The 25,768-nt window shown below is 42.8% G+C and overlaps 1 protein-coding gene across 1 annotated transcript in view; it reads left to right on the plus strand.

Annotated features, from left to right (window-relative positions):
* The window catches only part of prkcbb (protein kinase C, beta b), a gene marked incomplete at its 5' end in the record, with an annotated part of 122,709 nt that overhangs the window by 61,653 nt on the left and 35,288 nt on the right, over nt 1-25,768 (plus strand). Inside the window, 4 exons of the mRNA XM_080723872.1 lie at nt 507-618; nt 923-1,051; nt 10,273-10,429; nt 13,877-14,011. Coding sequence (XP_080579998.1) covers nt 507-618; nt 923-1,051; nt 10,273-10,429; nt 13,877-14,011 — 533 coding nt within the window. The remainder of the gene's footprint in view (nt 1-506; nt 619-922; nt 1,052-10,272; nt 10,430-13,876; nt 14,012-25,768) is intronic.

The raw sequence follows: 25,768 nt of genomic DNA on the forward strand, positions 1-25,768 counted from the left end.
TAAGACATGGATGGATGGTTGGGGATCTGTTTTATTTAGGTGTGCTCATAATCAACAACCAACATCCATCACATTGATCTGAGGTAATCAGAGGTGGAGAAAATATGTGTGAAAGAACTTATTCTACCACTTTTTTTGGTCACATGTTCAGATACTGGATTCTGATTGGCTTAAAACAGTGGTAAATCAGTCAACAACCTTGAGTTGGCTCATGGACCCCGCCCACTGTTGTGTTGCAGTTGTATAACTAAATAACCTTGCAAGTTACAACTGTGTTTTCTTTCATTTATATGGTAGAAGTGGTAGAAAAGCAATTTACCATTCGAGGGTCGTGCCACAACCCTGAAACAGTGGTAAATCAGCCAACAAACCCACTCCCTCTCATGGTAAATGGCTTACATTTGCTGTGCAAAGGCTAGGGTTGGAACATCTCCATCACCTGGGAACCCAAATGATGCCACTGATTGACTCTAAACTTTTCATTCTTTCCTTCTTCCTTCCTTCAGGATCCGAGGCAGAAACATAAGTTTAAGATCCACACCTACTCCAGTCCAACCTTCTGTGACCACTGTGGCTCTCTGCTCTACGGCCTCATACACCAGGGCATGAGATGTGACCGTATGTGTACACACGCACGCACGCACGCACGCACGCACGCACGCACACACACACACACACACACACACAAATAACAACACTGAATGCACATACTGTACTAGCGTGTCTGTGTTAATGTTTCATTTTGATTAAAGGGTGCCTCGAACCTCTACTTTCAGATATTTGATACACAGTAAAATCATCAGTGTTAATTTATCCATTTGTATACTCTCAGAGTTAAATTAACACTCTGTTTGTGTGTGTGTGTGTGTGTGTGTGTGTGTGTGCGTGTGCGTGTGCGTGTGTGTGTGTGTGTGTGTGTTAGACTGTATGATGAACATTCATAAGCGCTGTGTGGCCAATGTCCCCAGTCTATGTGGGACGGACCACACAGAGAGGAGGGGTCGAATCTATATCACTGCTGAGATCAAGACCAACGTGCTCACTGTTGTCAGTAAGTAGTACACACACACACACACACACACACACACACACACACACACACACTCACTTCTATTTCCCCTCTCCACTCTCTCCCTAACTGTATTGAACAGGATGACATAATCTGTGTCGCTAGAGTGTGTGTGTGTGTGTGTGTGTGTGTGTGTGTGTGTGTGTGTGTGTGTGTGTGTGTGTGTGTGTGTGTGTGTGTGTGTGTGTGTGTGTGTGTGTGATTGCAGTGCAACACGTTGCTGCAATTTCACTCTGCAACGGTTTTGCTTGAGGAATCATTGGTGTGGACTGGGCCTAAGAACTTGCACTTTGTTGCGCACAGTGTCAGGTACCCAAAGTACCCCATCGTCTATCTAGTATAATATTCTAGCTCTTAGTTTCATGTACAGTACTTACTATCATTTTGTACTAACAGGAAATGAAACAGGATGTTACGCCTGCTTTTTACTTAGAGTAGTTGTGAGCCTTGTCGCTCCCCAAAAAACTGCAGATCTACAAGCTCACAATGTTTTGTGAGCTTGTCCACCAAGATAAAATCAGGCATCAGCGTGTTATTGATGGAAGTTAATAAGCTGTGACTCATCAACTACTGGCGATTTCACATTCAAAAGTTTTAGAGCAAAAATACTTGAGAAATCAGCAGAATCATTTGCTTCTTAGTTGATTGTTCTTTTTGATATTTTTCTTAGAGACATTTAAGACGATGATCCTAATTATGAGAGTTGATTAATTATTGTCTTTTTCCAGCAGTGCATAGCTCTGCTCCTTTACTAGTATCCTTTAACACTTAAAATTATTGTATACATATGTAGCGTCACCGCGAGGCAACAACTGGGAGGCGAACCCGGGCCGCTACTATAACAGGGTGTGTACGTTAACCAGTCAGCCAAAGAGCCAGACTTGTTAGTGAGCAGTAACGCAGCACCCTAGGAGCCTACACATATACAGGCTTCATTGAGAAGTGTATGACCTTTTGACACTTTATGAATACATTGCATACTTAGAATCTTTACAGTGCAAAATTGGGAAAAAGGGGAAACAAATTGTAGTACCGTGTCTCCCCCTGCTGGTGGAGATACAGAGGTGCAGGCTGCAACACCATAACTGAAACCTCCAGGAGTAGGAAATGAGACATACTGTATAGGGTCTCTTAAAGTGTGGACCTCCAAGGGTGAGTTAATAAAAAATAACATTCAAATCTGTTCAAATCTACAACACTCTATCGTCACTTTGGGAGCTTGTAGGTCTGCTGTGCTGCAAAAATATTGTATGGAGTCCCTGGCACAAATCTTTTCAAATGGTCTGTGACCAAATACATATTACTTAATGGGTCCTTGGCTTGAGAACCACGGATCTAGAGTCTTTACCAGGAGTAGGAACTGAAACATCTAGTCTTTACCAGGAGTAGGAAGGAGTAAGAATTATTACACAGTATAATCCACTTTGTCCTTGAGTGTGTTGACCTGTTTCTCAAGCTGCATGCAGACTCAAATTTGGGGTCGAGTCAAATTCTACTGTTGTTCAGTTCCACAAGATTAGAGTAGGAATGTTTACTGTGTGCCTATGGTGAGCTACCCAATTTCTCCTCCTGGGCTGTATTATATCTGCTAGCTTAATGAGAGGAGGCAGTGTGTCACCAGTTTTTCATTCCTGAAAAGGAAGAACGTATTATCTATATGAAATGGGAAAATACCTTCAACATACCCCTTGTCCAATTAATTGCAGGCTCTATGTGGTACCATGCCATACCTCAGGATGGCAGTAGAGGATCAGGTTGTGTTTTCTCTATGGCTTCCTGACTAGTTTAACCAGTTTCAAATGCCACTTACTGTACTGTTCCGTACATGGAATTGAATTAGCCGTTATATATGTATAACTATATACAAACATTCTTACTGTAGATTCTTACAGTAGATCATCTATTGCAGGGATTTTCAAAGTGGGTGCCCTAAGTCCAGGGTTGCTGCAGAATACTTGGAATTCATCAATATCACTTCACAGTGTCGCAGTTTAACCACTTGGTCCCTCTAGACTTAGTAAAACAGACCTGAGTTGCACTGTACTTGAGTTATTTTTCAATCTACACCAACTCTCTTCACCAAAAATAGCAGATCTACAAGCTCACACAAGTTATTTTCATTCTGTTCTATAATGGCAACGGATATTCTCTCAAGTTTTCATCATAATATACTCTGTCTTAGGGGGAGAGATTTGCATATTTACGTAGCGTAATATGCCATAATATTCTAAAAAGGTGTAATTCAGGAGTGCCCTGAATCAAAAAAAGATTGAGAACCTCTGATCTATTGTAGATGTCCTGGAATTAAACTTTCAACGTTTCAAAAAACATATTTTGGTGCAAGATTTCTTTCTTTCTTTCTTTCTTTCTTTCTTTCTTTCTTTCTTTCTTTCTTTCTCTCTCCTCTCTCTCTCTCTCTCTCTCTCTCTCTCTCTCTCTCTCAGTCTCTCTCTCAGTCTCTGTCCCCCCCCCCCTTTGTGGTTCCCACGCTCCGCAGTCCAATCATTGGTGGGGATTTATTCCTTTAGACCGAGGAAGCCGATAACAGATAACACCCTGTTATCACACGCCCAGACTGCAAACACAGCAGCAAAATGGCTTGCACATTTTTATTAAGCTTCACAAGTGTCACTCATTGGAAAGACGTGAATAGAATAGAATAGAACAGAATAATGGGGTTTCAGCTGTTCTGTAGCTCTGTCCTATTGTATCGTGCTGTGTTCTATTCCATTTTCCTCAGTCACTCAGTGCTCTTACACGGCAACAATTGAGCTCAGTCATTAAGAAGAGTAGAGGACATTAACGATATTACAGCCATAGCTTAGAGGAATCTGCTGTTTTTTGGCTCAACACGGCTCACAACTAAGTAAAAAGCAGGCTTAACATCCTGTTTCATTTCCTTTCAACAATATTGCAGACAGAAGTTGGAAGTACAGCACATTGAAACGGTCTGTCATGGTGAAGACCCGCCCCCCACCCAACTGACCTATGGTGTTGTGTCCCTTGTTTATTTTTTTAAAGATTATTTTCTGTTAATCTTTCGGTTGTTTCATGTAACAGTGAGAAGGTGGTCCTCTTGTATGTGCTTGGCAGCAGTGCTCGATGGGGATGAGGGGGACTTGTAGTACAGTTTGATGTCCACAGGGGTCAGTGTGGTGTCATCAGCAGTTTGCTCTTGCACTGCAAGTACAGGTCCACTTGGAGTCATTCTGCAGAGGTATATGATTATAGCCTACATTGCCAATTTGCTAACATAATGTATTTGTACAGTTGAGTCACATTTTGTGGTTGTTGTCTTATTTCACATTACAGTGCTTATGGGTGTGTCCAAACTGGCTCCTATAGGCATTTGTATACTTTTCATCTTACGACAAATAGTGACAATAGCTGATCTACAATCTCACAATGTGTCACATCGTGATGCTTTGTGAGCTTGTAGATATTCTGTTTCAGCTATTTTTGACAATAACCTTAAATTTGAAAATACATAAATACAATCTGCCCAAAATAGGAAAACCACGGTTAATGGTTAACATAGATGTCTCCTCACATTTCTACAGTAGCTTGGACTAGTCACCCCCTGGCTCCAACGGTTGCGTCGAGCGTCACGTCAACGTCAACGCTGGGAACGCTCCTGTTTTAATCAATGAAGGGTGCTCCACTGTCGACGTTGACGTCGGACACCCAAATTCGCCCCGGTTCATTTTTTACGCCGTCCGACGCCTGCACGATGCCGTCTTTTTGGTGGAGCCCTAGCCTTAGCTGATTGTCTATGCAGAATAGGGGTACAACAGTTAATTGAACTAATCAATTGATAATATAAATAATAATCACTAATCACTAATTTTATAAAATAATCGTTTTCTAATCGCTCCCAATTTTTTCCCTATGTCATTATAGGCGAAATGTTTTGAAACAATTCTTTTTGAAAAAAGCTGATCTACAAGCGTCGCACTGTGATGCGTTGTGAGAAACGGAAGAAACTGTGGTACAACAAAGTATAAAATAACACTTGAATCCTTATTCAAGTTATTATAGAAAAAGATATAAAGAAAACACACTTTTCGATTATTAGACAATGGAAAAAGTCATCGATAGAATAATCGCTAAGGAAATAATTGATAGTTGTAGCCCTATTGCAGAATATTCAAAGCAATGGAGTCACAAGCTAGCAAGAAAATAACACATTAGAGTCCCTACTGATATCTGTGCATGCTACAGTACACTGCTGTTGTACTGTTGCTCTTGTGGCGATGCTACTACTAGGTTTTACATGGAGCGAGGTATGGCTACAGGACAGTACATAAGAGACCTAGTTAGGGTACTAGGAGTCGCTTCCACATGAAATAAGGCTGAGCTGTCAACGCCCACACCAATGTTCTCTGCATGTGTTCTGCTGCTGTGCACTCTAAACCCTCGAAGACACACACACACACACACACACACACACACACACACACACACACACACACACACACACTTTCACATACACATGTGAAAATCATGCATGCAAGCATACATGCATATAGACACGCTGTCTCAGTCTTACGTGTTCAAATACTCATGCACATACAGACATGCAGACACACGCGCGCACGCTTGCCCATACAGTACATGCATGCATGCATACTGCATGCACACATTTGTGCCTACACGATACTGCATGGGAAAGTCAGGCATGCACTGATACACACAAAAGGATACACATGTGCACGTACAGTACAGGCTGTATGCATATACGCACACATGCAAGCACTCCGAGTGCACTCCCATCAACCTCTCAAAACACACACAAAGTGAAGTACACATGCAATATAGGCATTTTGGAAAGAATTAAATACCCAAGTGTGTGCGTACAGTACGTACGTACTACTACACACACACACACACACACACACACACACACACACACACACACACACACACACACACACACACACACACACACACACACACACACACACACACACACACACACACACACACACACACACTCCAGGAGAGTCCTGTGAGAGTGTGCAGCATGCTACACTCTTTTGCACTCCTTGCTTTCTACTCGCAGCCAAGCGGTCTTTGATGGTCACTTGAACAGGCACCATGTAATATTTATGAACCTTCTCCTCTGAGGCCTTGAGGCCTGTTGGTCCTCATGGAGATTAGCTTTAGCATAGTACCGCTACAGCATGAAATCCCCATTAACTTAATATCCTCCCATCGGCTCCCCAGGGCTTTGGAAGAGCTTAGGCTAGCAAAACCAAGCATGGTCTCTTAAAAGGATAAGTATGTTGTTTTTGTTTAGTTACTTTTTTTCTTTATAGGGCTGGGTTCTATATTTTCCTCAGTTGTTTCCGTTATCAGAATCATTATTGCTGATAAGTTATAATAGAAAATGCTGTCACTTCTTTCATCGTAGAATAGAACCTTACATGCAGGAGACACACCCTTCCACGCAGTTGTCAAATACAATGTAATGGACTTGTGAAGTGAAGTGTTTAAAACACAGAATGTCTGCACAATTGAATAAAGACCACACAACATTCCACTAATAATAGTGCATTTAACCCCATCAGGCCTAGTGTCCCTATATTGTGGGCAAATCTTCAAAGATGTAATACATTGGATGGAGAAATGATAATGGGCTTTGAATAAAACATAATCAATACTGGCCAACCCGGGCCACAATCTCAGATGTACTTGAAGTGTTATACTGTTTGGTTTCACTTTTTACTATAAATATGTGTCTGATTTGGCCCGATCCGATTGCATTTGATAGCTGCAGGGATTACAGTATGTTATACTCAAAATTGGATGGAGTGACATGATTTTATATGCAGTCGGTATGAATGAAACAAGGAGGAGAAGGTGTTGCATTCTTTATACTTATCCTTCAAGAGACAATGCTGATCTACAGTATCTGCCCTAATCCCCTACATCGGAATTCTATAATTATAAAGCAGGGACGTGCTGGCCATTGGGAAAAGCGGGACAACTCCCGAACGGCCGGGAATGAACTGTACCAGCCATTAGGAAAAAAATTAAAATGTCGGCCTTTGTTCCATTTTGGGGGCTGGGACGGCCAACAAAGTAAATCGTCACTGTCGGGCAGAAACCTTGTATCTCCAAGTTTCAAATTTGTACATTTTTTTCGCAAAGCAAATAAGCCCTGCTTCATCATACAAGGCCGTTGCACAAAAGTAGTGAAAACAGCTGATCTACAAGCACACAACGCCTCGCAGTGCGAGGCGTTGTGTGCTTGTAGATCGGCTGTTTTCACTAGTTTAAATCATTTTTAAAATGATAAAATACAAAACAAGCGGTTTTGGACATACAAGGTTTCCACCCGACAACGACAAAATATAACTCATGTAATTGGCCCACTGGCTTGTCACTTTGTCACAAATCTTTGAGTAGCAGCAGCGCTATAGAGAGAGATCTCTCTCTACAGCGCGCAATGAGGGCCTCTCCAGCTCTTTTTCCCGGGCTGAATCAGGGGCCCAGCATGTCCCTGTTATAAAGTAATGAACCGGTGAAAAAGATAGACAACACTATTCTTCTGAAATCCAATTTCCCCACAATAATTTGTGGTTGTATTTTAATTTTCACATGACCTGATTCTGGACCCTGACCCGGTTAACCTACTGTAGCTTAACTTCTAGCTTTAGCGCATTCTGCCAAGCCGCTGCCTGTCATGTCTGCTGAAAAACTACATTAAACACATTCATTATTGAGCTACTTCTGCTAACGCATAAGTGCTTTGTGCAGTGTACTATGTGTATGTGTGTGCATGCATGTGTCTCTGTGACTGGGCACCAACGGACGTGGGTGGGCTTGTGTGAATTTGTGTGTGTATACTGTATGTGAGTGTTTTTACAGTATTTGTGTTACACTTCTAGTTTGTGCGCATTTGCGCATATTCCTGTGTGTGTGCGTGTGCGTGTGTGTGTGTGTGTGTGTGTGTGTGTGTGTGTGTGTGTGTGTGTGTGTGTGTGTGTGTGTGTGTGTGTGTGAGATTGTGTGTGTGTGCGCGCGCGTGCGTGCGTGTGTCCCTGGTGAACAGCTTCAGAAACAGCAACTCCAGCCGTGCTGTGCCTCTGGTAATTGGATGCAACTTCACAACTTGAACAGCAACAACATCTGCCTGGGTTCCAGACTAACATTTTTACATTGATTGCACTAATGTGCCTAACTTTGCATCTGCACATCATTTAAGTGCATTATCTTAGTTTTTCTTTTTTGATTATTATCATTGTTGCACAGTACTTTGTGGACCTCACCAAATTCCATTGGCTTCTTTTACCTGTATGAGTAGTAGTGACAAACAAAACCGTTTCTCCTTATTGACGTGCGCCAAATCTCTCCCGGGTGGAAACCTCATATGTCCAAAAGTGTTACTTCTCCGTATTCAATTTGAAAAGTATCAAAAGTAGAAGATCTTTAAGCACAAATGTGTTGCTTCGCACCGCGTTTTGTGCAACGTTTTAAGCTGCGTTTCGAGCTTGTGGATCTTCTATTTTTTATGCTTTCGTGTAATGCGGTAATATGATCAAGTTGGGGCGGAAAAACACAAAACGTTAGAATATGGAGATAGGAGGTTTCTCCCCGACAACAGCACATTTCACCTCAAATAGATGACTTCTTACCTGGTGCTGAAACACTGCTCTGCTGACCACTCACCTCTCACGACACATAGGATGTATTTCGAGAACGTTCGTACAACGTCAATTCAGAGCGGTGGTGCTCCAAAAAAAAAGAAAAAGAAAAAACGCTGTTCCCAGCCATGCTTTGACTGCACTCTTTGCAATAAATGCAATGTATAATGTTGTCCATTTTATCATATCTGAGCCATGGAAATTGAACAAGTCATTCAAGGCATGTACTGTATTTTGCCTTTTTGTATATGGTTTGCTTTTTTAGAGTCAGATGAGGGCATCTCTATTGAAGATGTTGGGTCAGGAGAGACAGGTGGTGGAGCAGGTACCTCCAGCAATGAGGACTCACCTTGGCCTTTCAGGTCCCAAGACAGCTATAACAGCCACCACTGCATCCTTGATTAAAAACAAAACAAGAAAACAATGAATTAATCAATAGTTCTCTTCATTTTTTAATTACTGGCATGTTTTATATTTGTGATGTCCCTCGGGGAGGGGTGCAGGGTGCAGTTTCACTCTGCACACATTAGGGATGCTGCGATATGGCTACATGGATATGTCTCTTTTTCGGATCGCACATTTGGTTGGCAGCCACGTGAAGACGGAGATGGAAGACGGAGATCCATATTTGTATAGCCGTGGCCTAAGAGAAGAAGAATATCGGGGTCAGAGCCACTCTGAGGTAGAGTAGAGTAGGGGCAGGTCTTTTTGCAGGTCGAAAAAACACACATACACATAGACAGACCTGTTAAATGTCAGGCGCACTGGTGTGACCAATCAAAATGTTTATTCACACTTTACACATTTCTGGTCACATGGTCACTCTCTGGAGCCCCGATTGCCCCCCCCCCCCCCCTCTCTCTCTCTCTCTCTCTCTCTCACACACATACACACACACACACACACACACACACACACACACACACACACACACACACACACACACACACGTACCATTCCAACACACAGGATTATTCTTTGGAATACAATTACTGCCTAGTAAGTACAGTAACCAACATAAAAATAGGATTTGTGTTGGGACTGGCAACCTTGGTCTGTCTACATGGTCATTACATTAAACTATCATGTTCTGGTGGTGGGTTCCGGTTGGCATCGCATTGTTTTTGTTCCCTACTTAATTCAAATCAATTCATTTAGTCTTGCTAGTCGTGCTACAAGTTAGAATAAAAGATAGACATACCAATTACCAAATGATTGTTATACCAAAAGAAACTAAACGATTAAGCCTATACCAAACGAAACACATCTTGAACTAGGGGAATCATTTTGGAGGTGCGCTGCACCAGTTTCCGGCCGCCTGATGATGTTGGTCAGAAACCCGAAAATGATATCGATCCCAGCCTACTAAGCAATTGGGAGGTCTTCTGACGTGTGTGTGCTTGGCAGTACATACAGCTGTGAAATGTTGAAGTCAACAATATTATGTAACATAATATGTACTCATTGTCATAACTCATAACACAACATGACTCGTGGCCCACCCATTCTGTCACCCTGACTCCCTCCCATATGTATCTCTCACTCTCTTTCCAGTCAAAGAGGCAAGAAACCTGGTTCCCATGGACCCTAATGGCCTTTCAGACCCTTATGTGAAACTCAAACTGATCCCAGACCCGCGCAGCGAGAGCAAACAGAAAACCAAGACCATCAAATGCAATCTCAACCCCGTCTGGAACGAGACCTTCAAGTTGTGAGAACATTTTACACTTTGTCACATAAACAGGGAGCTATTGAAAACCCAAATATGAAAATGCTTTTTTTCCCAGCATACATTACTGTTGAAATGTTTGTGTTGACACACTATTACAGTATATGTTTTACACTTGTAGCCATGAATAACATTTTGTGCCATGTATTATAATACCACCACAATTAGCCTAGACGGCTACCAGTAAGACGCCTAAGTGATTCGAGTAGCGGTTGGTTTAAATTGGACAAAATATTTTCCCAAATATGGATATGACTGACATCTGACTAAGCTATGGGCTTAATACTGATGACATCAGGGATCTCCATATATGGGCATACTGTACAGAATGTACAGTATGCCCATATATGGAGAATGTAAAGGGACAACGACAGAATGTGATGTCACAGTCACAATGTGATATCATAGGTCAGCTATTAGACATCGAGGCGTTACCCGGCCTCTGATAGGCGTTACTGACAAGATGTGATGGTTTTCTTTTTTCTGTTATCAAATCAAAGATGGACAAATGTTGCATGAATAAAAATACAATTTTAACAACAATCACCAGGTAAATGTACAATAACATAAACACACAACTCAAAAAACAATAAAATAAATACATAGAAAGGAAGAAAAACAAAAGTAAACCCATCCACCCCTCTTTCCCCGGACCAACATTGTAATTCTCTCATTTGCAAATCCCGCCCCATTCTGCCCTGTTACTATGGTGGTTCAATTGACCCTGGGCAGATTGTTTTTATAGTGGCAGTGAATGGGGGGAGAGGGTATTTTCATTGCCTCATTATTGCAATTTAAAGTACCAAAGGAAAAACATCTAGGTGATATTAATAAAAAGGGAAGACAAAGGTACAGTAGTTACATTGCAAAATAGGGGGTTTCCCCCGAAAATATATGTTTTAATTAGTTTAATCCCAGTGGGACAGAATCATCATGGCACATTGTTTTTACATTGGAAATGAATGGGAAAAAAATATTTTTCATAGCCTCATTACAGCTATTTAAAGTACCAAAAAAACACATCTAGGTGATATTAATAAAAAGGGAAGAAAAAAGTACAGTGGTTACATATCAAAACAGTAGTTTTCCCCCGAAAATATATGTTTTAATTAGTTTAATCTTCTGGATCAGACAGGAGATATTATAGAAAGAGAAAGCGCAGTGCATCTTGGGTAGGAAAATGACAGCCAGATTATAGTTCTACTCACATAATAGGCTGGCTTTCGTAATTCTGCCCATTTAAAATATATGTACCCAATCGTAACTCTTAGTTACATTGATAAGGTCCATGTGAACTAGTCTGTTGAAGCTTATTCATTATTTTGAGCGAAATCGCTATCAGCTCGCGGCGCCGTACTGCACGCACGCCGTGCTCCGCAGAGCGGACCGTTGTTGAAAGCCTGAAGCAACATTCTCCACTGCACAAACTCCACCCCCGATAGCAAAAAGTGAATGATTTTTTCTGGTTGGCCAGTCAGGGAGTCTCAGGGACCAATCAGAAGGCTGACAAACGGTGGATTATGGTGCAGTTCAATACCACTATGTAATGACCTCTTGAATCACATCTTTAAGCTTATCTGCAATACCAGACCATATAAGAACATTCTCCTCACTCGCACCATGTAATCTTGCTGTTGACTGCTCGAGATAAACTATATCCAAAAAGGTTAGAGCCCACTGGCGAAATGTTAGAGTATGAGGGGGTTTCCACCGTGTAACAACCATTCTTAGCTGCTGTCAATCCAGCAAAAGAAGATATGTTTGCATTAGGGCTGGGACTCTTTAAAATTTAACTAATTGTTCAGATCAGAGGCTTTGTAATTAATTAATCGAAATTAATCGCATGTTTAATCGCATATATTTGACCTGAGAAGCATTTTTTTCAAGTAAAACACATTTTGTTGTACGAGTGAATCAACAAGTGAGTTTTTCAAATCTAAATTTCGCATCCACTGGGCCAAGCAAAGCGATCTGATCGGCTACTTCTCCCTTTGCGTTTGTTGTCTCTTCTTGGTTGGTGCATCGCTATGATCGGTATGCCCGAAACTGAAGGATCTGTGGTGCAAAAACTTTTTTTTTAATCACGTTAATTTTCTGTAATTAATTAATCGCAATTAATCAGTTAAAGTCCCAGCCTTAGTTTACATATGCTTTAGATGCAATTGTGAGTTATCATTTACCAAAAATAAAGCTGGAGAAGGTGTAATATTAGATCTAAAAATGACTGAAAGTTTGGCAGCAACCATATTCCAAAAATGTGATGGTTTTCATAGTTAACTGCGACCTCATAATATTTTCATTGACCATAGTATAAGGTTTAACTGCCCAGAATGTAAGAAGCACATGCTGTTTGTACATACACAGGGGTTAAAGCTCTCAGTCCGGGGGACTGATTTCAGTCTTGAGGATTCCATAGAGGCCATTTCTGTGATCTGAGCAGATCCGCAAAATAATAAATAAATCAGAGGGAGGTGTAGTGATGGCCGCGGCATGAATGACAAAGTCGAGTGATCTCCAAACTAAAAAGCAGTTATAATTTAAAGATATGAGTATTTGAATTGGCCAGACTAGCAATAGAATACAAAATAACTTCAGAAGATACTTCTATAAAATGAAGCATGGATTGGCACACACACATTCAGTGAAGGCAATTCAGAACGTCAGGGAAAGACCCCAAATATTGGTGTGCGCTGTGTGTGCCATGTTTCAAAGGGGAAAAAAGCTTGGAATTATTTGTTTTTTTTACGTTGAATTACCAAGCCAACCATTAGCTTGGCTTTTCTCAGTGTGAATGCAGCATTAGTGGTTGTAGGCCGGGGGGTCCCCAGTTAAAATATGATTATTTTGGGGGTCTCGGCCTGAAAAGGTTGAGAACTACTGTATTAAAAGACAACAAGAAAATAGCATTTGATCAACACTTTAATGAATCAACTATGGCTATGTGATAAACAAATGATCACCTAGCATTATTATCCAACCTCAGGCATGACTCTGCCTGTGTGATAAGCCATATTCATACAGTATGCATGTGTACCCCAAGCATATTGGCTCTAGAATACATATACAAATAAAAACAATGTTAACTGGCATTGTAAGACTTCAGAATAATGGTTTTAGATTATCATTTTTTGTATTTTCAATTACATTAACATTTTTGTTAGTTGAACTGGTTTCAAGCGCTGACTTAAAACAAGTTATGTGTATCCTTTACCTGTCATAAAGTAAGCCTAGTACTTGAAACGAATTGGTATGAAATACATGAAAACTCATTAATGACATTCAAGTTATACATGTATGTGGGTCATTTTGATGACGTCTAAAGGCAGTATGATAATGTGAAACACCTTATAAACAACACATAAAGCAATGTGTCAATGTTTTTGTGTGTGCGCGCGTGTGTGTCCGTGTGCGTGTGTGTGCGTGTGGCAGCCATCTAAAGGAGTACGATAAGGACCGTCGCCTGTCGGTGGAGGTGTGGGACTGGGACCTGACCAGTCGCAATGACTTCATGGGCTCTCTGTCATTTGGCATCTCTGAACTTCACAAACTAGGAGTGGATGGATGGTAAGACATGGAGGGAGGGAGGGAGGGAAGGATGGTAAGACATGCAGTAGTATAAAGCAGTGGTTCTCAACCATTTCAGGGCGCGACCCCTAAAATAATCATATTTTAATTGGGGACCCCCCCACCCTGACGAGCACTAAGGGTTGAGGCATTACATTTTGTATAACACGGTTCTATTGTGAAAATAGCAAATCTACATGCTCACAACGCCTCGCAGCGCGAGGCGTTGTTAGTAGGGGTGTAACGATACATTTTAATAGCGATTCGATACATATCACGATACATGGTTGACGATACGATACATGGACGATATTGGTTCATTCATGGCGATACGATACGATTCGATTCAATGATTTTAAATCGATACAGTAACTATTTAGCAAAGAAATTAAATCTGTGTGAAAGGTGTGGATAGTGCAGGTTTATAAGGGAAACATGTATTATTATCAATATAAATAAGTAAACACTGTGATTATCTGCCAAATACATGGACATTGTATATAGACAAACCTGCGCCTTGACATGAACCCAGAGATTACACACATTTATCGATAGACCAGTGTAGCTAAATGGAAAGGAAAAGTAATTAAACTCCTCCTTTTTATTTTTTCTTCTTAAAAATGCTAAATACAATGCACAAGTAGGTAGTATCGATTCAATCGATTCTTTGCACTGCCGATTCGATACGATACAAAATAAAACGATACGATTCGATTTTAGCTGTTTTCATTTCGATATAGTTCGATTTTTTAAGTTAAAAATTATATTTCGATACAGTTACTATATCGTTACACCCCTAGTTGTTAGCATGTAGATCGGCTATTTTCCCAATTTCTGTGAGAAATTTCTCAGTGAAAAACCCAGTTCATAAGCCTGATTCATAGTCATCAAATAAACTATATGGACAAAGGCAAAATGATATGTCTGGTCTGCACAGGTCTGCACAGAGCCCTTCATCTAGGAGGCCAGCGCAGCACTCGTTTTATTGTGTACATGCGTACCCGTCTGTGTCTGATCTGTCCATTAAATGGTGTCTGTAAAAATGAAGTTGGTACCTTCTGAGTATGCTTCTTGTATTGGGAAAACAGCAGATGCTCACAATATAATAGCAGATCGGCTATTTCCCCAATTTCTGCCTCTAATATTTGACAATTTTGCCCACGTTTAATTTGTCATTTTAGCGGTATTAAAATGTCCTTAAATATTCACTTTCAAAATGTTCAGATACCCTCTATACACTTATCATAATCATCTGGGGACTCCCCTGGGGGTCCCGACCCACAGGTTGAGAACCACTGGTGTAAAGCAGTCATTTTTAACCTTCATATCAAGGTCCATTTATTCAGCATTTGAGCCACCGACCACCATTTATTGAGAGCCAAAACTTTGAAAATTCTGTTATTGTTGGAAAACAGTTTTGTCCACAATTCCATGCTGTATTGATGTTGGCAACATAGGAGAGATAACAGGCCAACGTTGATCCAATAACAATGATTCTGCATTCTCTAACTGTGTAGACTTCTTTTATATTAAGTATTGCAGATTTAACAAGGTTTAACAATTTAATTTAACCTGCTTGCTCCCAGGGTTAAAAAGCGACTAATGTCTTCATTTGCCAGAATTTTACACCACCTGGACATGACGCTGATGCTGAGTTTACAATTTACAATTTAGGTATTTACTGTAACAGACGCTTTTAATCCAAAGAGACTTACAATAAGCATCAATATAATAAGCAAGATATTATGTCGGTACATCAACAACAATGCAACAAATGTATTGGAATATCAATCTAGAAAAACAATAACCATAACATAGGTAGACCATGCACCTAATCAGTACCAAGTTCCAAGCAGGGAGGCACTTTCAGAGTCTTTGGTCTGACCCGGCGGGGGATTGATCCCCAGCCTCCCAGTCTCAGGGCTGACACTCTAACCACAAGGCCACTGAGCTGGTACCACACTTCAATGTTCAGGAAGCATACTCGGAAGGTAATGACTTCATTTTTACAGACACCATTTAATGGACTGATCAGAAACAGACAGGTACACATGGACACAATAAAACGAGTGCTGCGCGGGCCTCCTAGATGAAGAACTCTGTGCAGACCTGTGCAGAGCAGACCTAGTGTAGGAGGTGCACTGCAGGAATATCATTTTGCCTCCGTCCATATAGTTTATTTGTTGACTATGAATCAGGCTTATGAACTGGGTTTACGCTGAGAAACGCTTCTCACAGAAACAGCGTCAAACATCCGGTATTAACTGCGTTTGTTATTTACTCCTAAGGTACTTTTACATCATTTAATCTCTGTGGTCTGTTGATTTGTTGGTGCCATAGATTTGTTGTATGATGACTCTGCACCTTCCCGCGCAAGGACATCGGTTTGTTCTCGGGAGGAATTATGTTTCCAAGGCTTTTATTCCATAAAAAACACACGCACGCACACACACACACACACACACACACACACACACACACACACACTCACTCTTGCGCTGTGCACACTGCACTGCTCTTTATGGTCATGAAAACCAATCATTAGATTGGTGTCATGATTGAATCCAACCTGCAACACACCTACTTGATTATACAGTATCTTATGGCTAATCCAACCCACTGTGCAGATTCGTCTTGGGTACCGTACTCTGGAAACCCTACTCTCTGGAAAAAGCCTAAAGTCTGTCACCTCGCCACACCTGCCACGCTGCGGTGCGCTTCATGCCGGTTAACCTAAATTAGAGCCCTTAGTCTTGTCCTCTCTCTCTCTTAGAAGAACACATAGAATAGCAAGATACAGAGGCATAGAAAGAGGATTTCTCTATTTCTCTATATCTTGCACTCTGTCCTCTCTCTACTTCCTATGTCATCTCTCTCTCTCTCCCTCCATCACTCCTACCTCTATCTCTGTCGCTCCCCCCTCCCTCCCACTTCCTCTTTTTGCTGACATGACCATGTCATTTTTTTAATGAGATGCCAGCATCTGAGGTGGAATGGGAGAGATGCCATTAGAAATCAGATCCTGTGCGTGTGCGCGTGCACAGTCGCTCTGCTGCTCCATCTGTGTGTGTCTCCGGATCCCCGTGCCTGCTGGCTCTGCAAGCTCTCAGACAGACTACACACAGAGAGAGGAGAGGGAGAAAGAGAGACATAAAGCTTTGATTGTTGCCTGCATTGGATGTGTTTGTTTATTAATGCTTTGTATCCAGCAGTGACTGTAGGCTGACGTGGTACATTCATGCTAACAAGCTAACAGGTTTTGCCAACATCAGCTCATCAATACTCTACCTAAACATGACTCTACTTCCTTCCTTCCTTCCTTCCTTCCTTCCTTCCTCACTCTATCCCTCTCTTATCCCTCTCTCCGTGTTCTTCTCTTTTGTCTTTGCCCTCCTTTCAACTTGGGTGACAGGGTGAGGAGGACAGGAGGGAGAGATGGGAAAGAGTCCCCATCTCTTCCTCCTGTCCTCCTCACCCTGTCCCTCCCTACTCTCCTTTACTTTCTTTGTCTCTTTCTCTGCCCCCCCCCCCCCCCCTCAAGGACACGACTGAACAATAAACATCCTAACAATAATGATAGTAACTAGAAAGACTGTTCCTTCGAAACAGTGTGGGCTCGCTTCCAACCCAAAACAATAATAGTAAAAGTGTCAAGTTCCCAGGCAATGCTCTCTTTCATTTTACTGACGTAAAATGGTAATGCAAATACAATGTAGACAAGCAGTGTTATTACATGAACTTAAAGGACCAGGTCACCTTTGGGACAACCAGATCTTATTTTATTGTTGTGTGGGGACACGATCAACACAATGTTGAGTTATTTTTTGTGTTCAATCTGTGTTTTTAGATATTTTAGTATTTCAGTATGCTACAACTGGTCATATGATGCATTTTGCATCATATGATGCATGAGATGATGCAATATCATGCTACAAAGCATCATATGACCAGTTGTAGCATGCTGAAATACTAAAATATCTAAAAACACAGATTGAACACAAGAAATTACAGGATTGTGTTGATCGTGTCCCACACAACAATAAAATAAGATCTGGTTGTTGTCCCAGAGGTGACCTGGTCCTTTAACGGTATGGGGGGGGGGGGGGGGGGGGGTGTACGTTTTAGCATGAAAATATCCACCTGTTTCCGCGAGAATTTACTGTAGCATTATGTGTGGGACACATCCGGAGAACAGCAGACATACAACCTCACACCACCTGCACAATGCACGATGGGACGTTGGAAACGTGTGGATACTACCATGTTAAGTGCCAAGCAGGAGGCACATGCTCAGCAAGGTTTACTTAACTTACCGAATAAAATGTATTCTCATTTTCTGAAAATAGCACATCTACAAGCTCATAACGTGTCACATTGTATGTCAGATGCACAGTGTGTGGTTACTGTATGTTTTGTATTAATACAATCTGCAGGAGATACTACTATGATAGATAAATAAAGAAATAATTAAGATAACAATAAAAACAATGTGGACGGGTAAACAAACAAGTTCGAGACCAGTAGCATGTTGAGAACTGAAGTTCAGGAGACGATCACTTGGGTTAAGATATACTTTATTGACCAGAATGAAGCAGAAAGCAAGCATCACACAACATGGCATATTGAGCACCCTACTATAGAGACAGCATAGAATCTAAGCCTATATCTAAGCGCATAGTATTGGCAGCCTACCTTAGCTCTACTATAAGACAGCATAGAATCTATAGCCTAAGTTAGCATGGTTTGGCATGGGGTTCTGCCTCGGGCCATGGCTCGCTGAACCCACGATCCTCATGTTACCATGAGCATCGAGGGCATAATCTAATTACAGCGAGCCCTGGCCCGATACCCCCCGAGGGGGATCTAAGGCAGAACCTGAAGGTGGCGCTGGGGTGGTGGCGGGGCAGTGCTAACAACAAGACTGAGTCCCACCATCTGACTTCCCTAAGAACTATGGGTAAGGGGGGGGCAGGACCTAGTGACCCACCCCCCTCCGCGCGCGCGCTCCCTTGGGACCGCCCCCTGAACTCGCTTTGATCCTTACGAATCGTCGCACTATTTCAGGAGACGATCACTTGGGTTAAGATATACTTTATTGACCAGAATGAAGCAGAAAGCAAGCATCACACAACATGGCATATTGAGCACCCTACTATAGAGACAGCATAGAATCTAAGCCTATATCTAAGCGCATAGTATTGGCAGCCTACCTTAGCTCTACTATAAGACAGCATAGAATCTATAGCCTAAGTTAGCATGGTTTGGCATGGGGTTCTGCCTCGGGCCATGGCTCGCTGAACCCACGATCCTCATGTTACCATGAGCATCGAGGGCATAATCTAATTACAGCGAGCCCTGGCCCGATACCCCCAAAACTACAAACCCCCAAAGCACGCCAAAATCTCAGAATCCCATGCCAGTGCTAGCCAACTGCGAGGAAGGCAGCTCTGCTGTGACTCTAGCGATTAAGTTATCATAACTGCGGGGCAAACTATGAACTGCCTTTCCTGCTAACGCAAAAATAATAATTAAGCATATTAGCATCTGGCAGAGCGAATATTACTAAGGCAAAATACTAAGCAATGATATTGGCAGCTTGCCAAAACGCTATAAGTACTGCTAAAGCAATTTAATAATTAAGAATGTTAGCAGCTGCAGACCGAACCAACGGTGAGGAAGGTGGTACTGCTGACTATAACTATATACTGCAATCAGACTGAAGCCATACTAAAACACCCTAGAGAAAAGCGGGAGCAGCAACATGGACGTATATATATATAGACAGCAGAACCAAAAGCAGCGATGAAACCTTTAATTCATATAACTACAGCGTCATACAGCTTCACATCCTACCTAACTAACACCCCAGCAACCACCTAGCTTTTGCAAGATTGAAATATTAAAGCGTAATATTTATCGTGGCCCGCAACCTATCAGGGGCGCGAGCCCCGAGTAACGCAACAGAAGCAGCAAATAAAACCCTATGGAACAACCGTGCTAATAGTGCCTGCAGCACTATTAACATCAGCAGCAGAAGCGTTAACTGAAACGCGTCCAACTCCAGCTTGGAACCATTACGCTTCTGTCAGTCCTGTGTTGTGTGTGCTTGATAGCTTGGCGTGCAGGATCTTGAGTTAGCTGAGGGCACCAGAAGTGCTGGTGGTGTGGCTGCTCCGATCCGGAGAGAATGCAGAGTGAAGAGGGGCGGGCCGCAAATCTGGCAGCTCTCTCCGGGGGTCGTGTGACGAGGACGTCGGGCAGACGGCCCGGTGTTCAGCATGGACATGAAAGGACAGAAGGGAGAGTTAGTTCTGCGACTGACACTGGTGTACCTTCCCTGCTTAAACTGCGAGCTGCAATCTTCAGAGGCCATGTGCTAGTCGCATCTTAAGCCTGGCCTTGGTGACCGCATGTGCTTGCCGCAGAAATTACAATCTTAGCTTTAGCTGACCATAACAATGAAACCACGCCTAAGGACGCTGACTTTTAGGATCACAGAGAAATTTTCGCAGCCCACGGAGCGCTCTGCTGCAGAGTCTGCTGCTGCACATATGAGAATCTCCACGAGATACCCGTCTTGACCTTTAAAGGCAAGCTATGCAAGCCTAGAGAGCGGCTAAAGCCCAACATTCAGTACAAGTAAGACGCTGCCATGTAACTATGGTTGCCTATTATTAGCAAGCTTAGAGAGCGGCTGAACGCTCACAGAATCGAACAAGCGAATGCGTTGCTATTTACCTGCTAGAGTGTGGCTCCTCAGGGCATCTGGCTGAGCCCGAGGGAGCCCGGAGCGCCGCCGCTGAAGCTGCTCCGCGCCCGGGGCACCGCTGCCGAAACTGCTCCGCTCCGCAGGGAATGCGGCGTGTAGAGAGATGGCGCGACGCCTTCACTCTGGCCCTGCTCCCTCAGTCTCGCGGCGAACCAGCATGCGTCATGGAACAGAGGGTCGTTGGGGCAGACATCGGGCGGACAGCCAGGTGTTTCAGCATGGACATACAGGACGGAAAAGTGAGTTAGTTCTGCTGCAGAGTTTGCTGATGCACACATAAGAAACTCTACAACACACAGCATCGCATTTCCCTATATGCTGATGATATTCTACTGTTCATTGAGAATGCACCACAGTCAATTACTCACGTCCTTCAAATTTTTGATCAGTTCAGTTCCATTTCCGGCTACAAAATTAATTGGACGAAGTCAGCCCTTCTACCTCTAAATGATCAGATGAGATCTGCTATCCTGCCGCCCATAATCCCAGTAGTAAGCCAATTCAAATATCTTGGCATAGATATTTTCCCCTCTCTTCAGGCTATTGTTAAGAACAACTATGGTGACACTCTAAATAAGATTTGTCTTGATTTAGATAGATGGTCATCTTTGCCCAACTCTCTCCAAGCTCGAGTTTCAATCATAAAGATGAATGTTCTTCCTAGGGTTAACTTTGTAAGCTCTATGCTCCCTTTGCCACCACCGCCGCAATACTGGAATAAGCTTCACTCTTCGATATCTAAGTTTGTGTGGAAAGGGAAACGCCCTCGTCTTAAACTTTCTCTATTACAACGTGCTAGAGATGATGGCGGCCTTTCATTGCCCAACTTTAAATTTTATTATTGGGCCTTCACGCTCCGCCCCCTTTTAAATTGGTTTAACCCAGCAAATAAGGTTTCTTGGAGAGAGCTTGAGGAGAGTTTAGTGCAGCCTGTTGAATTGAGAGATCTTATCTATTCAAACATAACTACACATCAATGCAAAGTTCGCTTTGGACCTATCATTTCTCATTTAGTGGCAGTATGGAGGGCAGCTGAAAAGATGTGTAAGATTGATTGTAAATGGAACTTATTTTCCCCAGTGTTCAATAATCAAAGACTTTTAATCGAGGATCGCCCCATTCGCTTTCCAAGGTGGAGGGCTAAGGGGATTCGTACATTAGGGGACTTATTTGATAGAAATGGTTTACGACCTTTTCGAGATTTGTGTGACATCTTCAATCTGCCTGGAAATACCCTTTTTTTCTACTTCCAACTGAGAACGTCCATGAGGACCTACGGGGTCCCATGGCAAGCTCCCCTTAGATTGCACCCCTTCCATGAGTTTATCTGTGATGGTAACAGAACAAGAGGTTTGGTTTCCACCCTCTATGGTTTTTTATTAGACTGTAGTTATGGGCCCCTATCTGTTGATACTGTTTGGAGGAATGATGTACCAAATTTGGACCCTGACTTTTGTTGGGACACAGTATGGTCTAACATTAGGCTATCTTCTAGAAATCCAGACCATCAACAAATTCATTTAAATTTTGTTCATCGGACTTATTTAACTCCCCGCAGACTATGTGCTATGAGGATTTTGAATAATCCCAACTGCACTCTCTGCGCCTCAAATAGTATTGGTACCTTCCTTCACATGGTTTGGGAATGCCCAAATGTGTCGTCATTCTGGAATATGGTTGCCTCCAAACTTTCAACTATTTTTAGTATTAATATCATATCTTCTCCTTCTTTATTTTTATTAAATGACGTCTCACAGTTGCAACTAAACAATATACGCAAGCGCATCTTCTTTGCTGGATTAACGGCGGCGAAGAAGATGGTAGCTACGCGGTGGAAACCTCCTCATACGTTAACGTTTCGCCAGTGGGCCTTGACCTTTCTAGATATAGTATATTTAGAGCAGTCGATAGCAAGGTTACACGGAGCAAAAGAAGAAAACATTAATATGTGGTCGGACATTGCAGATAGGCTTAAGGCTATGATTCAAGAAATCACTATATAGTGGTAACAGCCTAGCACAGGCATGCACTATTGTACATTCCGTGTTGGTCCGGGGAAAGGGGGTGGGTGGGTTTTCTTTTCCTTTTCTTGTTTTGCTATTGTTTGTGTTGTTTGTCTGTTAATTGCATTTTTCTTTTGATGTTTTAATGTTTTACTTTTTCTTGTTCTATTCATATGTATGTCTCTAATTTCATGTTATGGAAAATAAAAATAATTGATAACAAAAAAATAAGAAACTCTACAACCCATCTCTTGACTTTTAAAGTCAAACCATACCAAAACGTGGCCCAACCGATATGCGTAAATTCCCCAGCTTAGAGCGACTGCACCCTGACAGAACTTAACAAGCAAATGCGCTGCTATTTACCTGCTAGAGTCTGGCTCCGCCGTGCTTCCAGGGCAGCCGTCGCTGGCGAGAAAACTGGCTCCCGCCGTTGGCGCTAGAACTGGCGTTCCTTTGCGGCGTGACGGCGGTGTCGGTGTGCCGCTCCCCCCGGAAGATGAGCCTGTGCCCTACGTGCCTCCGTCGTGGGCTCGCGGGCCGCCGGGAAGTCAGGAGGCTGGCGGGCCGGCTGTCCCAAGGCAGCAGCGGAAGCAGCTGTGGCCGTCGCAGCGATACCTTCCGTGGTGCCGACCGACTCCCGACTGGACTCCCAGCCGCACACAGCATTAGACGAAGCTAGAAACATAACCTTCATGACATGATTAGTGGAACCTGCAGCTAAAGCTGCCATGATAACCTGCTGTCCTAGCCGTGGGCCTGCAGCCGCGCCGGCCTGAAGCTGGAATAGTAGACAGGATGAATAGCAACCAGCAAGTATTAGCTTTAGCATGAACTGAAGGAAAACAGTACTGAAGCCAAGTGCAGCGGCTACGGAAACACCACTAGAACATACGGTGTGCTATGTGACCCAGTACTATAACCTTAGTTTGCAACAAATATTTGAGTTAAACCCCTTTAACTTCTGAAACACTGGTAGCAGCTTAACATGCAGTAGAAACACCCCGCAGCTGCCGTGCGACGCTGCAAAGACGACCTGCTGTAGCTGTCGCTATGCGTCGGCTTTAGCCCGAAGCTGAAAGATAGACCTGATGTTAGGGTTAGGAACCTGAAAAATAAACATAATGTTAGGTTAGGAACCTGAAGTTAAAACGTAGACCTGGTGTTAGCCGCGCCCTTATAGCCGCCGCAGCGAGACGCTGTTAAGAAAGTGATTTAGCTGGACCTGTGCCGCTTTAGCCTGGAGCTGCCATACTGGAGCAGTAATGACAACATGTTAGCAGAAAACACTCAACACCCTGGTAACAGCTTGACATGCAGTAGAAACAATAACTTGCTGGTTTTTATAGCATTTAGTATAGCAGTACCGCTGACAACTTAGAACTTATCAACTAAAAGCCTACGATGCGAGGAAAAGCTACAGCTGATGGATGCTGAAACTGAAAGAGAATGTTTAGCTGGATGGGAGGGAGGGAGGGTGGTCTATCGAGCATTTAGAGTAGACTACGATTCCCTGCATGCACTAGCGAGTTCAACTGGTGACGTCAGGACAGACAGGCACGACTGTGTTAGCGGAAGCAAAACAAGTTTGCACGTAAACTGTATAGCCTGCGGGTTTTCCTCCTCCCAGGAGCTCACACGGAAAACATCCTTAATAGGCTTCTCAAAGAGATGGCGATTACTGTTTTTAAAAGTTCCTCCCGCGAGGGCTTCTACGCCACGGTAAATGGCAGCAGCCCTACTATGGTCCAAGAAGCGACAGGAACCATTTAGTAGCTGCTAAGGTATAGCAACTAGCACCTCATAAGCAGCAGCTGTTAAGACGGCCAGACAGTGCAAAAAGAGGAAAACATACACATAACCCGAGGCGAGGCAGAAGCAATATAGGCCCCATACTAACTAGATTAAGCACGCTGCGGGCGAAGCTTGCTACTAGCACGACGCCGAGGCTTGGCATGATAGAGAACTACATTTCCCACACGCAGCGCTTAGTATTTGCTGCCGAACGTCATGCCGTAAATCACCGCTTGACGTGACTCGGCTAGCTCAGGAGCTAGGTGAACTCTGCCGTTTACAGACACCTGCAACCTACAAACTGAATCCTCCTAGCGTGATTCATTACCTGCTACGGGGCTGTGTTTTCACGCGGGCCACCGCTCTATGCCTTGACATGGCTAGCACATTGATTTACCAGCTAACAGCATCCTTACCGAAATAGCCGGCTAGCAATAGCCACCAGCTAGCTCCTAGCTGACTATACATTAAACCTGTTGTTCCGCGCTAGCCGATACGGCCCGCGCCGTTGCAAAGTACTGACATGGTTATCGACAAACCCAACGACTGAGATTACTTTAACTCGTGGTAGCCCAGTAAAGGCCCACCAGGGCACGAAATAAGTTAGCATTTAGCCCGTAGCCACAGCCAACTTCTATGATACGGAGTTTACCTTTAGCAACTTTAGCAAGCCTGTAACACCTTTGAAATAGCTTTAGCAACAAACTGAAAGTACAGAAATCAGCTAGGCACCAGCAACGATAGCAAGAAATCTGAACCTTGAAACAGCAGTTTAGAATTCAGCGATTACCAGAATAACAATCTCAAACTTCCCATACAACCTGGCCAAGAACACAGCTTCTTAGTTTGGCAGCTAAGTTTACAGTTTACAGTTTACAGTTTAGGCATTTAGCAGACGCTTTTAATCCAAAGCGACTTACAATAAGCAGATACAACATTGCAATAATAAACAAGATAATAGGTCAGTACATTAACAGCAATATAACAATGTAAATGGATATCTATCTAGAGAAAAACACAATATAATCAAGTTCTAGAGAAACCTAACAACAAATGTTAACTAGCTTCATGTATGGTCATTGAACATACATGAATTGAGCGATAGAAAAATAGCAGAAACAGACAGAAATACTCAGCCAAGTTAGGCACCCTCTCCAAGCGGTGGGCAGCAGCACAGCTACCTGCAAGCAA

This window comes from Nannobrachium achirus (assembly GCF_963921795.1).
Source record: "Nannobrachium achirus genome assembly, chromosome: 4".
Taxonomy (NCBI): domain Eukaryota; kingdom Metazoa; phylum Chordata; class Actinopteri; order Myctophiformes; family Myctophidae; genus Nannobrachium; species Nannobrachium achirus.